This window comes from Pelodiscus sinensis, chromosome 6 (genome assembly GCF_052426305.1).
Source record: "Pelodiscus sinensis isolate ZL-2025 chromosome 6, ASM5242630v1, whole genome shotgun sequence".
Taxonomy (NCBI): domain Eukaryota; kingdom Metazoa; phylum Chordata; order Testudines; family Trionychidae; genus Pelodiscus; species Pelodiscus sinensis.
The window spans coordinates 29,352,883-29,368,881 of NC_143057.1; the positions used below are offsets into that span (position 1 = coordinate 29,352,883).

The 15,999-nt window shown below is 40.0% G+C and overlaps 1 protein-coding gene across 1 annotated transcript; it reads right to left on the minus strand.

Moving 5' to 3' along the window:
- Positions 1 to 327: 327 nt before the first annotated feature.
- MLANA (melan-A) lies at positions 328 to 10,293 on the minus strand. Its single transcript, XM_006115146.5, has 5 exons — positions 10,175 to 10,293; positions 8,774 to 8,872; positions 5,169 to 5,265; positions 4,362 to 4,463; positions 328 to 4,022 (listed from the first exon to the last, which is right to left on the minus strand). The coding sequence occupies exons 2-5, from the start codon at positions 8,845 to 8,847 to the stop codon at positions 3,954 to 3,956; spliced, it is 342 nt and encodes a 113-aa protein (XP_006115208.1). The 5' UTR covers positions 8,848 to 8,872; positions 10,175 to 10,293; the 3' UTR covers positions 328 to 3,953.
- Positions 10,294 to 15,999: the final 5,706 nt, after the last annotated feature.

Genomic DNA, 15,999 nt, shown 5'->3' on the forward strand with positions numbered 1-15,999 from the left:
TCAGTCACCCTCTTCCTCCTGTGGTGAAAAACAGTTTGAGTACAGTCTATGTAAACAAGAGCCAGAACCACAATGCAAGCAGTCCTAATGTGACCACTCAGGAGAGTGGCTAGCCCCTTACACCACTTACATCCTTGCATGATTCCATTAGAGCAGTGTTTCCCAATTGTATTTGGTCACGGAACCCTTTTAAACGTGAAAGAATTTTGCAGAACCCCTAATAACAGTCTAATATATGGAGCTGAAGAAGTAGACCACAAATAAGTAAAGATAATAATAAACAAATGTTAAACAAGGTCATGAGATCAACCCTTTAGTTTAATTGCACATATGTAAAAACAAAAATCACATAATATTAATTATTCTTTTTTAAAAATAATAAAATATTATTGTAATGGAATTTTCTCGCGGAACCCTTATTTTCACTTTGCGGAACCCTATTTGGGAAACACTGCATTACAACAATTCAAAATCTAATACTTTGAAAGTACCTAACACTTCCAGGGCAAACTTAAAAAACAATAGACTAGTGGCACCTTCAAGGCTAACAAAACATGTAGATGGTATCATGAGCTTTCGTGGGCACTGCCAACTTCTTCAGATGACAGCAGCGTTAGAAGTCCAGATCCCGTTAGCCTCATGTTTAAAGGAAAGATCACAGCCCTCTTCATGCCTGCCAGGGCACAGATTTCCATGCATTTCTCAGTTATGTGTTTCCTTGAAATTGTCATCTTGCCATTTACTTAGTGTAGCAGCTAAAATTCTGATTGGGTGTGCGTTTAAGATATAGAAAATAAAATATAACATATATTTTAAATGTTAGCCACCTTGACAGGATATCTATGGCCTGTCGAGGACAACAGATAGCTACACTACCTCCTGGAATAGATAAACTGTTGGTTTAGGATTCAGTTACTCTCTCTTTGCCTATCACCCAACTCCAGACTTCCTTCTTCCTCAATTCTGTAGGACGTATAATGTGTAAAAATGATTGGAATCACTTGTGAATATTCTTGGCAATTTTTAGTATTGTGGAAAAATGCTTCGGGCCTTTCTAGGTGTTCCTGTAAAGCTCACAGTATCACAACTCTAAATGGGTAAATTACAGTTTCTTTGCATGGTGCTTTTTACACAGCAGTCGTCACGGAGGATTTTGCTTTCCACTCTTTTCAAGTTGTCAGAAGATCTGCTGGGGTTGGATTTTTATGTCAGTGATGATGGAAAAGCATTAGCAAATAGATGGTTCTCGCTATGTGCAGTTTTAGCAAACAGGTATCTCTTGCAACCAAGATTGGCTTCACTTTGACTTGTCTACTCTTTTCGTTTCATTCCACAGTGGACTCCCCTTAGTTACAGACCCTATTTTGTGCACCGACAGGCCAAAGCTGACCATGGGATAGTTTAACATGAGTGGTTAATTGTAAATTTTTTTATTAAGCACTCCAACAGTTCTTATTTTTGTCACTTGTACCTTCAGACACAAATTGAAAACAAAGCCCACTGCTTGACAGTATGCCTTGTGACCACACAAGGGTGCCTCAACTGGAGAAGAATAAATACTGTGGCTGGAGTTCTCTGAAGAGCTCTGCACCCACAGGTAGGGCCTGATTTTCAAAAGAACTCAGCTACCATTTGGGCACTTCTAAATCAGTGTCCTGAAATTCAAAATAGGTCAGCACTTTGGTTGCGGAGCTCTAGAAATCTAATTCCATGTAACTTTGGCTAGCAGCCATTAGTGCCTCTTGATAGCACTCAGTGTGTGATTGATACAGATACCTTCAGCATGGCTGGATTCCTGTGCAAATCTAACTTGGATATCCATTATCAAAGCATATTAGTAATCAATTAAAGCTTTTGTGGTTAACCTCAGCTCTTCTGAACAGTTCTTCATTTAACCCTTATTGGAATTATAAGGATTAAAAAAAATAAAAGTATGTGTATGTATTCACTTCCTTGAAATGTTATTTCCTTAGAAAGGATGTCTCAGTATACCGAATTATTGGTTATTTATACATGTCCATTTCAGGCTGTTCCTTTGACTTTCATTCCTGCAGAAAGTTAATCTTTCTACCATTTCCTTTATTTATTGATATTTCTAACAGAATAAACTGACCATCTTGCATCTTTTTCTATTAATTCTTCTTTCTTATTGCTAAACAAATCCAAGTGCTGCCTGCCTAGAAGAAATGCAAATAAACAGTTCGTGTAAGTAGTCAATTTGTTCAAACTCTGGCATAATTTTAGTTTGGAGATTAATGGAGGATACAACATTAAATATTCTAAGTACAGATATCTAATAAATTATAAAATCAGATATGCTAGTTATAATTTGTCAAAATTACTATACAAGCATGGAGGGATCTAATTTAACTGATTCCACAAACAATTTATGATATAAGTATCAATACAAATGTAGGATTGGTTATGTACCTCCATACAAAAGATTGTTAGGTAAAGAAGTCACTGTAGATTTAAAACTTCTTCTGTCTTAAGGGTTTTTTATTTGCATATTGATTTAAGGAGAAACCAGATTCTTAACCACTGGCAAGTTACTAATTGTTTCAACCTCTCCGTCTTCAGTGCTTGGCAATGAATTAGCTACAGATGAAGACTTCGTAAAAATATGATTTTTTTCTTAAAACTCATAACTCTTAATTATACATATGTGTGTTAAAGATCTTAATACATGCTTATTTTCTGTTGAAGTTAGTGTGCATGAAAGGTGGAAGACTGACAGCGCTGAAGACTGAAATCCTCTGTGTATTTTTCATGGAATATGAACTGCCATGCCTCCCAGTTCATGATTAGTGTCGCAAATCTGATTTCTATAGACAGGATGGTATTTCAAACTCCATGCTTCTTCCGTCCTTCTCCACTCTGGTGTGACTTCCAACAAGGATCTAAATGCAATGGTGACTATACCATAATGACAGGTATGGTGTAAGATAGATAAAACTTATTTACTTTAAGCAGCAATTCCTGTGTTGCCTCATTCATATTTTAAGTTTCCTGAGGAGCTGTGTCTAACACGGATGCAGAATCAGTGACATGGGGATAAGACCCAGAAAAAGAGAATATTTTGTCAATTATACGCATGTTCTGGCTTTAACTGAGTCCCTGTGGCTAATGTGCTTTTCAAAACTGCTTGTAGGAGAAATGGAAAGTGTTTACAATAGTAGATGTAGTAAGACAGTTCTTGCTGCCCATTTTATGCTGACTTTTTGTAGAAATCTCAGACGTTTATTTTTATAAGGAGCATAAAAAGGAGAGGGAGAGCAAAGATATCTCTGCTCACATGGGTGTGTGTGTGTGTGAGGATACGTCTAGACTACAAGCTTCTTTTGAAAGAGAGCGTTTAGACTACAAGAATTTCTTCTGAAAAAGCAAGCTGCTTTTTTGAAAGAGAGCACCCAGGCAGTCTGGATGCTCTCTTTCGAAAAAGCGCTGTTTACATTCAAGAATGCCTTTTTTCGAAAGAGCACTTTGGAAAAAAGGCATTCTTCCTCATAAAATGAGGTTTACTGCTGTTGAAAAAACTGCCACGTTCTTTCGATTTAATTTTGAAAGAACGCGGCGGCAGTCTAGACGCAAGGGAAGATTTTTTGAAAAAAGGCCACTTTAAAAAAAAAAAAAACCTGTAGTCTAGACACAGCCTGAGTGAGAAAAAATATGGGGAATTAAAAAAGATAGCCAGTTTTGTGATCTTCATGCATGTTGAATTAATCTACCTAATGGAATGAAAAGTTAAAGCCAAAACATGTTCAACTTCATCTGTAACTGACACTTTGGATGAAAGGTAAATTGAACAAGACAGTATGTGCCAGCAACTATTCATGGAAATGTGCATTTATTATTACAGTTTACCCATAAAGAACATTAGGTTTGCATGTGAGTTTAAGCAAAAGCACGAAGAGAATCAGTTGGTATACTTAGCATTTAAAACTGACTCAACATCATGGCGAATAAGGTGGTGGTGATGGTGCTGCAGAGATTTTGTCATATGCTGGTGGAGCATCAGGTACCTGTGGTAATGAAAATTGGGGTGAAGATGCTAAATAGAATGCACTGAAGGACAAGCAAACTACATTTCATCTGAAATATTATAACGATCTTTTAGCTGGCTATGTATTGCTATTAAAGCATTTAATATCGATTTACTTGGTTGTCCTTAAATAATACTGCTATTAAGAGCAGCGGAACCATTAAAAAAATATATTAGCATTGCTTTTCTGGCTGTGCTTAAGAGTTCAGTAAAAAGAGTGCGGCATTACTACTTTACCAACAGCTGTCTCACCAACTAACTCCAGTGCAGACTAAATGTTGTAATTTGTACGTTAACAAAACCTTGGAATTCAGCTTACCACAGAGTGAAAATTGCTGCACTCCTGTAAAAGTGCTTTGCTATCCAGTGGGACATCTTCACTTGCCATGCTTCTCATCCTGCCAGCGCCAGAGCTTTTACTCTGAGATAGACAGTAAGGAAAGGTGAGAAAGTGACAGAAAAAGAAACCTTGAGTATGCCTATAAATGTATCACTTATAGCAGGGCTAGTTGCAAATACATGCACATTTTATACAAATATATGCAAATAGCTTATTTCACACTGATGGGCATGAATATAAAGATTAAAGCAAGACTACACAACACACAGGCCCCATTTGTCAGTTCTGCTGATATTAATAAAATGCAATATTTACCCGATTTCCACCCATATGACAGCACTTTTAATGAGCAGTGACAGTCCAGGAATTACATGTACTACTGCTCTATCAAACATACAAGCTTGTAATTGTAACCTTTGTCGTCCTCTTCCCTCCCCCACTCCATTTGTTATTTAGATGTAAACTGTTACAGGGAGAGACTGACTTTGATTTGGCTTACAATGCTTAGCAGATTTGAGGTGTTCAATATATATTAGTGGCAACAGTATGTAAATGAATACATACTGGACTGAGAGACTGCAGGACGGTTTTATTTTTGGCTCTGCTGCTAATGTACTATGTAATTTTTTTTTTTTTTTTACAAATCACTTCACTTTTCTGTGCCTTGGTTTCCTCTCCTTCATCTTCTTATTTTAAAAGCTCACTTATATTACATGTCTGAGTCCTTTAGTCACTACTATAATAATAATGATTGTGTACCCTACCAGAATGAGTTGCCGAACTTACCGGAAGACTTTTATAGCCACATCGTTTTTTGTAATACCAGCAGCCAATGATCAGTAAAACTCCAAGAACCACAACAAGGATTCCAATACCTGCAGCCCTGTTGCACAAGAAAAACTAGATGAAGTTCTTTCTGAGTGTATTTAGCACAATTGTGTAAAGTATTTGCATTTATCAAGCAATTTCAAGAGGCTTATGTGACAACACAAACTATACTGTGCTTTTAAAAATAAAACTATTACTATATTGATCTCTAAACCATTGGACAGTGAGTAGTGAATCCTGCCGTGTCTGGATGATATACAGAATATGAAGCTTGGGATCACAAGGTGAACATAAAAGATAAAAATAATTGTTGAACAGCAGTATTCTTTATTGTACACTGTACAACCTGCCCACTAAATGAAACGTCCATCATTTGTTGGAATTTCTGAGCCATCAGTATTTCATGGCGAACAACTTTTTTGAGGATTAGATAACCATAGAAAAGGAAATGGCCAAAACTTTTCAGTGAAATTTGACAAAACAATTGTTCTTAGCTTCAACTGCTCTGGTCTAAGGGTCTCAGGTTCCTGCCAACCTCCCCAATGACTAGTGAAAGTCCTTGCCAAAAGCGAGACCATTTCAGCAACTGAGAAAATGCAGTGAGAGCCTCAAATACTGATCTGCAAAGAATTAACCCTTATAGAATGCACCCTACTCCCTGAAAAGATCATACCCATAATGGAAAAAATATGTAAGCAATGAAATGCCTCACCTGTAGGAAGACATCCCATATTTATTAGCTGAATCTCTTCAGGCAAAGAACACTGGGATCTTTGTCCAGCATGTACCTTGTTATAGCAAATTCCAGAGACAAAAGGATTGCCACTGGCTTTATAAATAATTTCAGAACTTAAGAAAAGAGGTAAGACTGTAAACTGTGCACAGACTGCTTCCTAACTTACTTATGTTTCATGCCACGTTAAGCACGGTGATTGTGTGGTAGAGGGTGGGGATTTGGGTTACATTGTGTTTGGGGGCTATGGGTTTAATAGTATATGTTGACATCTGTCTTTCTCCCGTTCTATGTTGGGGATTCATTCAAGACTGCCATTTAAAGAAGCCAGGAGACAAAGAATTGTGAGATTTTACCCATTTAATAAGTTCTTGTTGGTTCCCTCCTTCCTTCCAATTCTGCTGCTGCCTTCTAGTTAGAAGCATGGGATGCTCACTTCAGTTCCCCTGTTCTGTCCCTATCCTTTTAACTGTCACTCTTTCTGCTAGAGGAAAGAAGAATGGCTTTCCTTTCCTCCTTTTTCTATTGCTAAGACGTTGGACACAGAAGTGAACAGAGAGAGTGGGCGTGGAAACCACAATACTTTATATCTGTGCTTCCTCCTTGCAGAAACAATTGGGGGCCTTCAGCTCTCTGCAATCAACTGGATTCTTAAGCTCTCAGGGTGTCAAATTCTGGAAGGCCCAGTTATCACTCTCACCTTCTTCCAGCAGGCTACCCTCACCTGGCTGGAGACATGTTACCTGTCTCGTTGCACAGACTAACTGCTTGCTGCTTTCCTTTCAGCTCTGCACAGGAGTTTCCCAGCAGATGCATTGTTATGCCAGAGCCTAGCCAGGACATGAGAAGACTCTACTGGCAGTGTTCCTGTGTCCAATAATCTCTTCTCAGAGAAGCCTCACACCCTTCGTCCGAAAACAACAGTCTGGTAGCACTTTAAAGACTAACAAAATATGTAGATGGTATTATGAGCTTTCATGGGCACAGCCCACTTCTTCAGATAACCCTTCCTCCAACAACTGCCATTAGTCTCCAGTTCTAGGGATCTCTTTCCCACATCTTAGTTGTGAGTTACCAAGGCCAAAGCCTTCTTCACCCCTCTCTCTCTCTCTCTTCTGCCCCATGGCTCACCAGGCACTTCCCAAAATTCACACCATGTGGCTTGTTGTTATCCTGTCTCCCTCAAGGGAGCCCAGGATAATTTTTATCTAACAGCTGGATGTTTCTATTGATTCCCTGCCTGTTACCCCATCTCCACTGACACTACCGCTCTCGTGCAGGCTCTATAGATAGAGGACCTGGTCTTTTCTGCAGAGCTTATGAGAGTGTAACTGTGGTACTGAAAATTGTGTGGATGGCAACGTTCATATCCTGAATGCTCCAAGTGGACATGGAGAGGCCTTTCCTTATTTTGTCTCTCTTTGAGCCTAACTACCAGGTCCTCTTCACTTCTCTCCCTGCCTCCCGTCTCCCACACACACATGCTATAATCCACTTCATAACTGTGTGATGCTTCATTTCCTTGCAGCTAGATCCAGCTGAGTTACTGTGGACAGATGTAGGTACATTTGACTCAGAATGAATGCGGAGACTAAACCGACTTTCCTTCCCTTTTAGGGGATCAGGCTTTTGGGGGCAGATCTTGGGAATACCCCTTCCCTCTGCCATCTTTCATTATTCTCTGCTCACAAGGTGAAATGTGGGGAAATGGGTACATCTTGCAGCATAAAGTAAAGGTCACCAAATCTGGATAAACCAAATACAGAGCAAATTCTACATCTGCAAATCAGGAGGGGGCTGTTATGTCCAGGATCTTTGAAAATGCCAACTTCGCTAATATTACCCAAATGGCAAGTTAGTCTCTCAGGACACAAGTAATAAGCCTTTACGTATCAAAGCGAACATCTCACATTTGTTTTGCATAGGGTTAGTCTCACCTGGTGCTAGTTTATGTAGACTCACTTTCATGCATCGTTACTAAAGGTTTGTGTACACTTACCTCACTGCAGCAGCACCACTGCAGCACATAGCGAAGACATTACTGATGTTGATGGGAGAGCTGCTCTCCTCAGCGAAGGTATTCCATCTCCCCAGGAGGCAGTAGCCATGTCGACAAGAGAAGCGGTCCCGTCAACAGTGCTGCCTACACCAGGGCCTAGCTCAGTAGAACTGCATCTGTCTGTGTGAATTTTCCATACGCCTGAGCAACGTAGCTACGCTGACATATTTTGGTAGGATAGACCCAGCCTCAAAGCCTCCTCCTGTTTGGGGAGGCACAACACTGTATGCCGTGGGTTTTGGCCAATACCGCTCACATTTGGTCAGATGATGCCCCTGTTGAGGTTCTGATGACATAGCAAAACCAAAATTCAGTGCAGCTTCCTCAGATGAATAATGCTAAATAAGCATCACACTCTTATTACAAAAGTCACTAACTTTAATGCTTGTGGTAAACTGAATTAATAATGCAGTTTAAACTTCCATTAATTTTGTTTATTCTTTCATCCTCTGGTTTGGATTCTGCCATGCAGAGTTTATTTAATTGTTCAGTGCGTCTCTTTATACGTAAGTGATTGATAGTATAGAAAACTACAAAATAGATAGACTTTACTTTCCTCAAACAGAGAAATTCTAATTAATTTTTCTTAGATTCTGTTTTTCCTTTGGGAGAACCTGGATGGAAAATCCTACCTTACAGAGTTCTGTTCCCATCATGGAGGAAAACCTCTAAGATGAGTCATTTATAAACAGGCTTTAGAAGGTGTCGCATATCTGAATGTAACTCTTTTCACTGGCTTTGACATTGTCAAGGCTTTTGTTTGATACTTACTCTTCTGCTGTAAGATAAGTGTATCGCTTCCCTCTGCTGAAGATGCCATCTGTTTGGTGATCTCCTTTGGGCATTTTGTACGAATGGTTTTGGTCACACCTACAAGGACAAAAATATGGCCATTCAGTGCAAAGTGTAATCCATTACTATACTCCTAAAGGATAATATATTATTTATCGCCATGTCTATTTATCAGAAGAAAGAGGGTGTTGTTTTTTAAAAAAAAATTTTTAGAAAGAAGTAGATCCATTTACATGCAAGGCGGTGATAACAAGAACACAGTGCATTGGATCAAACTCAGCTGTCAGTCACGCTGCCATAACTTTGAGTTTGTTTCCGTATAACTCCACCAACTTCAGTGGAGTTACTACTGGGATTGCACTACAGTGACCAAAAGAAGGACTTGGCTTATTCTTTTTTGATGTTAACAATTTGCAGGTTTCAAGAGTGAAATGAGTTTTCCTTGCAACCTTAGGTGAGTCCACTGTAGTTTGAAATCACTCCTATAGACAATGTAGATTTTGTAAATTAGTATGATCACCTGATAGGTTCTTGAGAGACTTTTAGAGAGCAGGAATAATCTGTTGATAATACACTTTATCTAAGTTTGAGGTGGGGGAGAAATATTTGAAAGAGAAGGTGAATGTTTTACTTGGTGTGTTTCTGTTCCTTTTAAACACCCAAAACCAGATCCCTTAGACCTGGTCTATGCTAGGAAACTAGGTCATATAATTGTCACCCAGGAATGTGAAAAATTCAGACCCCACATAATGCAGTTAAACCAACCCCAATAGTGACACCACTAAGAAGCTGGGGGAAGTCTGTCCATCTAGCCTTTCTTTAGGGGATTGCCTAAGCTGGCAGAAGAATCCCTTCCATCAGTGTAGCTAGTGTCTTCACTGGAGAGCTACAGCAGTGCAGCTGTCCTGGTGCTACTGTGCCACTGTAATAGTTGTCTAGATAAGCCCTTTCCTAGAATAAATTGGCACTGCTCCATTGACTTGGAGAGAGCGGAGCGGCACCAATTTACATCTGCTGAGGATCTGCATTTACTGTACATTTGCTATCTGTGCATGCTTAATTGCCAAAGTGCCTGAGGGAAATTAACCATCCAAATCTGATCAGACAGAGCAGTTCAAATCTAATTTACCTGACACAACTATAGAAAGAATACATCAATTAATACATTGGGCTTGATTAAATAGCATGAGCAAATCTTACTTTGTATTCCCAAAATAATTTATCACCAAATTAAGACAAAATGACCCATTTAGAAATGAATGAGGCCTAATTTAAATAACTTCTCAGAGAATTCAGACTGAGCTAGTAAATCTCTTCTGAAACTTAGTTTTAAAATAGCATAAGGAAGTTCTAGCTGAATAATAAGCTCAAAAGCCTTACCTTCTTCACAGACCCACACTCTGCTTACTAGATGGAGGCATATGCAGCTTTTTTTCTCTTACATTTAATCTTTTCTCTCTTTTTTTTGGTCTCTACAACTCATGACTATCACGAGTTGAAATTCCAAATGGTGCAGCCTTTGATAGCTTTAATTAGCGTGAAAGAGGCCTTGCAGAGAGACAGCTTTCTTCCCCCCCCCATTCTTTTTAGCAAACAGCTACTAGATCTGTTACTTTCCGTGCTCTCCCATACATGGCATATGGCTGGTCCACAAACAGTTTTTGCACCAATTTTCCTAAATCAGCCAAAATGCCTAGTGTGGACATACTTGTCCCCATTTAAAATTGTTTTTATTGTTTTTTGTTTTTGAGTCCGTGCTTCTTGACACAAAGTTTTTGCATTATTGAGGGTTTATCTACACAGGTTTTTGTACTAGTGTAGCCATATCAATTTAGAAACTTAGATATTTAAATAGGTGCAAATTGTGTGCATACAGTTATACCAGTTTAAAGAGCCCTTATACCAATGTAGCTCAACAGATACTTGTAAGCAAGCGCTCTAGTAAAAAGAGAAAAGGGAACCACCTCCTAAACCATAACCTCAGCACTAAGATTTAGTTAGTGCAGGGTTCAGAAAAGCAAGACATTTTTTCTGCACTGTTTTTCCCCCTGTTTTGGCCTTATTAACTAATATGGTGATAAAAACACCTGAACCTTGTCTACTCTACAGCTGCCTCCATTGTTGATACCAGTGCAATGGATTTTTCCTAGTGTGTTTAGGACTTACTACTTTTGGAAAATGTGTACAAACATTTCAAAAATGTATACACTTCTGGACAAACATTTCAAGCTAGCATAGTTCTCCCAGTCTGGACAGCATCTTCCTTGTTAATCAGTTCTACTCATTGAGCCGAATTCTGCTTTCCATTATACCATGGGACCTAAGAAATCCTCTTTGCTGGAACCATGACAATACAACAAATGCAGTGGAGAACATAGTAATTAGAAGCAGAATTGTCCCATTTTGAATAAATGTCTCCTATATAATTATCTGGTCTAGCAGTGTTTCCTCTGCATTATTCCACTTGTGCTCTGTGAGTTTTGAATAGAAAAGGGGTTGAAGGATCAGGTTTTAGACCTGTATATAACATTAAAAAGGTAATGGTATCAAAACTGATCTTTCCCAGTCCCCAACTTTATGTAATGGCAGATTTCATATTCTTTATAAGCATGTCTCCACCCTTGGACAACTGTTTCACTGCTAAGAGAGAGATGCTAAATAACAGATGTAATTTTTTTCTCCATCAGTGCCAGCAGACCAACATTCATGAAAAACCCATGTGATAACACAACCCAGTATATTATTGTTTTGTCTTGCCTTGGGCAGTAATGAAGAAATATTTCAGCTGATTTTAATATTTTTTGCTTCCAATGATTTGGCATTAATAGCAGTGAGTGGAAAAAATGTGCAACTGCCTTATTGCACAGAGGTATAATGCTGTAGTTGAAGGCTTGAACAATTGTTAAGGTGAAACGCAAATCCTGTTCTCATTTATGCTGTTGTAAAACCTGTGTCCCTGTACATATTGAGTTCATTGGCATTGCTCCTGATTTACACCAGATTGAGATCATTGAAACCCCAAGTACCAGCTCTGTAAGAACTGCTGTGATGGGTCAGGGAGGCCACACATCAGGAGAGGGGGGCAAGCCCGCTGAGGGGGAGCAAAAGGGGCAAGTGCCCTGGGGTCTGGCAATTCAAAAGGGCCCAAAGCTCCAGTAGACGCCACTGCTGCAGTTGTACTGGAGGCTGGTGGAGATAGGCATTGTGGGCAGCCTGGGGGAGGCTAGCCCCAGCCCCACCTCTTCTACCCAAGGCCCTGCTCCTTCCAGGGGCATGGAGCCACCCCCACCTTGCTCAGGAGCCCAGCGAGGGTTAAGGGAGCTGGCAGGCTCCCCAATGGCAGTGAAAGGCTTAGGGAAAACCTATGGATCCCAGTGCCTCAATCTGCCACACTTGCAGCCGACTTCAAACATGGGAAGGAGATATAAAAGGAGAGGGCCTAGCACTTGTTGGTCACAGCTCTGTGTGTCTCATGGTGGAAGAGAAGCCAGGCTGCAGTCTTGGGATGGAGCTCACTGGAGAGCCAGAGCAACTGGAAGGGACAACCAGACAATGGGAAGGGGATCTACGGAAGCACAGATGGTTTTGGAAACAAGTACTGAATGCAAGGGCAGGGCCCCACTGGGATGTTTGTGGGATGAATACAGTTTGGGGTAGTGTTTTTGTTACTGATTAACTTTGAACAACCTTAAAGGACTGAAGTAAGCATAGTGCTGGATCTTTGTGGGGCAGAAATGTATTTGTGGAGACCCAGAGCTTGAGTGAGTTCTGCCCAGCTACCTTGTCTTTAGGAATCTGCTCTGTGAGTTAGAAAGTCAACTCTCTGCTGATTGCATTTTGGAAAGAAAAATTTAAAAATACGTTCAAAACACAGAACAATCCAGACGTTCGCTGACATCCATCAGCCTCTGGCAGGCTATTGTGGCCATCCACTGGGGGAGAATAAAGGCTTCCTGTGTAATTGAAAATGCCTGGCTGACCTTTTAAACAGTGGGCCCATTGTCTTTATGTCATCAGTTGTGTCATTTCATCGCTCTAGGATGAGGTCTTGTGATTTTTTTTTCAGTGAAACTTAAAGTCCGAAAAGTAAGGAAGAACTAGGAATGTTCAGTAACGTGGGACCTGATAACGTAAGATGTTTTGTGCCTCTTGTGAGATGCAGAGCGTGCTTGACGAATGGTAAGTTCATTGCAAACTCAGAGCACTTGGACTCTCCGACAAAGCGCTCGCCAGCACCTGGAGCTGGATTGAGTTGTTAATTATAGAAAGCTAAGTTAGCATTATTCAGTCCTTACCAGAAGATTTCATTATTTTTAATAAAAATAGGGACAGTTCCTTGGCTGCAAGCTGGTGATTGTGCTACTTGGCTGCCACAAAGGGCCAGAAAAGCAGACAGATCTCCTTCAGCTAAGGGTTCCTCAGTGCCTTCCAAGAGAGAGGGGAGAGGGAGAGAATCTCGAGTGCTCATAGCCAGGTCCTGTGACATCTCACAGCAGAGGGGTGTGTGAAAAGGGGTGTGGTAGAAGTGCTTTGTGTTGCACCAACCCCCAACAATTAGCCAGCTTATATTAGATTAGGGCAGCTTCCAGTACTGGACTGAGGCCTTACTGAGGGGGTATGGATTCTGGTGGCTGTATTATGCTGCTGGCACCTAAAGTGCAGATATATGTGTATTTGTGTTGGAAACTTTTTCCAGCCATACCCGTAGGCAACACAAGTTGAAGTTAGAGCTCCTCATGACCTTTGAGCCTCAGGTAGCTAGCCTTAGATAAATTCTCCTTCGGTCTATCATTGTAGTTTAGTGTTAGTATTTCATGGGGTTAATATTCAGAAAATTCCAATCGGCATACCATGTATGGGGCTGTGATCCCTGTAAGTGAGAGGCAGAAGCATTGCTTAGGTGACGGGCATGAGAGGGACAGATATCCTGTTTGCACCTCCCTCTCAACAAGAGCATTAAAGAAGGAGGGTTTCTCCTCAAGGAACATATTCTTGAGAAGACAATGTGTCCCTCTTCAGAAGCCAGCTGGACATGTGGGATGATGATGGTTATACCAAGCATGATATCTTCTCCATTTCTGGGGGCAAGTGTGTCTTGTAGACGTGGTTGTTTATAGACACCAGGTAGTTCAGATTGTGTTTGTTGTACACATAGTGTCCTGAGCCACTCCAGGAAACTCTGAAGATGTAACCTGCAGCTCTATGTTAGAACGCAAGCTGCCCTATGCCCCAGAAGCTACTAACATGAATTTACTGCGTAAAGCTCCAGGTCAATTTCTTAAGATTTATTTGTGGCCCTAGAAGGGGAAAAGCCAAGTTCTTCTTAGAACTGCCAACTGCCCTTCCTGATAATACCAGTCTTTGAGTACTCAGTCATAGAGATATGGAAAGACTTGTTACTCCTAGATGGTGTAGGTGGGCTGCTACGGCCACCATATTTTTTGAGAAAACCCTTGAAGCAGAAGAAAGGCCAAAGGACCCTTTTCTTCTGTATTGAAATGGAACTGGTATGGCTCATAGAAATATGAACAATGTCATCTGCTGTGCCAGCTACTGATAGTGAAAGGGGTCTGAGAAGCAGGGTCCAAGGCAGGATGGAGGTAAACAAGATAGTATAACCTGATTAATGGCCTCCCATGCCCATTGTCTGGTGTTATAGCTTCCCATGTTTGCTGGAATAGAGAGAGTTGGTAGCCAAATTTAAAGAAAGGGGTCATATAGTGCATCTGAGATAACCTGACTACTGGGTGGTTTAGACTCTTGACCAAACTATAAACACTGGCATTTTGAAGATGTTGATGGTGAAGCAGCTGAGGTAGTCACTGGTGTCTTTTTAGAAAATTGATTCTAGGTGTCAACTTCTTAGCTGGCATATCTATTGTTCTTCATATCTCTAACAGCTTATTTATAAGATGGTGGTTTAGAACATTTTCCAAAGTTTTGAAAGATTTCCTTTAGGAAAATGTTATTAAACGTTTATATGTATTTTAGAGTTTGAAATACATGAATGTAAATTGTCTTTTAAAATGTATCCTGTATTTTGTAATGCTTCAAAATATTCTTCCTCATCTTTCTTCAGTGCTTTCATTAGCAGTGAACTAGATAACAATATTGCTATCTAAAGATTATCACTGGCACTTAAAACACCCTTTTGGAATGCTGACACCTTAGAGCTGTAGTCTCAGGCTCTCTTCAAACTCAGACACGTCTCTGAGCTCATGTTTTGGAAATTCTCTTTGCTGTCCTAGCAGCTAACGACTAACTTAAAAAATTGAAGCTAAGACTTTAGGAAACAACTGAAAGTCTCTGTCTAGTCCACCCCATCCAATTAGTCAATCATGCCCACTTCCCAGAGGTGTGCCCACATTCTGAGCAACACTGGTTTAGCATACGTGGTGAATGTTGAGACTATAGGTGAAGTATGGTGGTTTTGCAGTATTGTAGTTTGGTGTAAAGAGGTTGTTGGTGGATAGGGAGGACAAAAGTGTTGATAAAAGGTCAGAATAAAAGCAGGTGGTAGAACCTTAGCAGGGTGTCCAAAGCCAGCAGCATGTATTTCTAGTGGTGGTACACATCCACATATGCCTCAGTGCACATAACAAAATGTATTCCATACATGGATGGAAAAAATTAGACGGAAAATTGGTGAGGAGAGGTGTCCCAGAAACATCTCACTCTCAAGGGACTATGTCCACACATTGAAGACGTTTAAGAACTGCTCTTCAGTTCTGTCCTGCCTGCCGCATGGGCTCAAAATGTTGTCAATAAATATCACAAGACAGAAGTGATTAAATGATCCAGATTATAAATAAAACATAATAGGCACTTAGGGAGTGAAGATTGTATGGGTAAAAAATTCTGTTAATATTTTTGCTATTTTCTGTGTATTTTAATCTCTTCTCCCATCCCCTGAAAAGAAAACAACCTAAAAATTGCATCTTTGGGGTTAAAATATATACATTTAATTTCATAATTGGATTTTTATTCAGATGGACTGCAACTTTCATATTAAAATATATGAACATTTGGGAATTTTTTGCATTCAATTTGTGACTTTTTTTATGAATTTTACACAGCCCTACACAGAGTATCAGCAAGAATTGTGTAAACACAACTTCAGTAGCCTTGGGGGAAAAAATCTGGAATGTATTCAACCTAAACATTTAAATAAGCCCCTAAATTTTCTCAGAGATGAATTGCAATGG

What these genes read in the sequence shown, in the direction of transcription:
- MLANA (XM_006115146.5), bottom strand. Translation starts at nt 8,847, where the DNA reads ATGCCCAAAGGAGATCACCAAACAGATGGCATCTTCAGCAGAGGGAAG. An exon ending in ACTTATCTTACAGCAGAAGA is followed by an intron (nt 5,266 to 8,773) that starts GTAAGTATCAAA and finishes CTTGTGCAACAG; the next exon opens with GGCTGCAGGTATTGGAATCC. An exon ending in GTGGCTATAAAAGTCTTCCG is followed by an intron (nt 4,464 to 5,168) that starts GTAAGTTCGGCA and finishes TGTCTATCTCAG; the next exon opens with AGTAAAAGCTCTGGCGCTGG.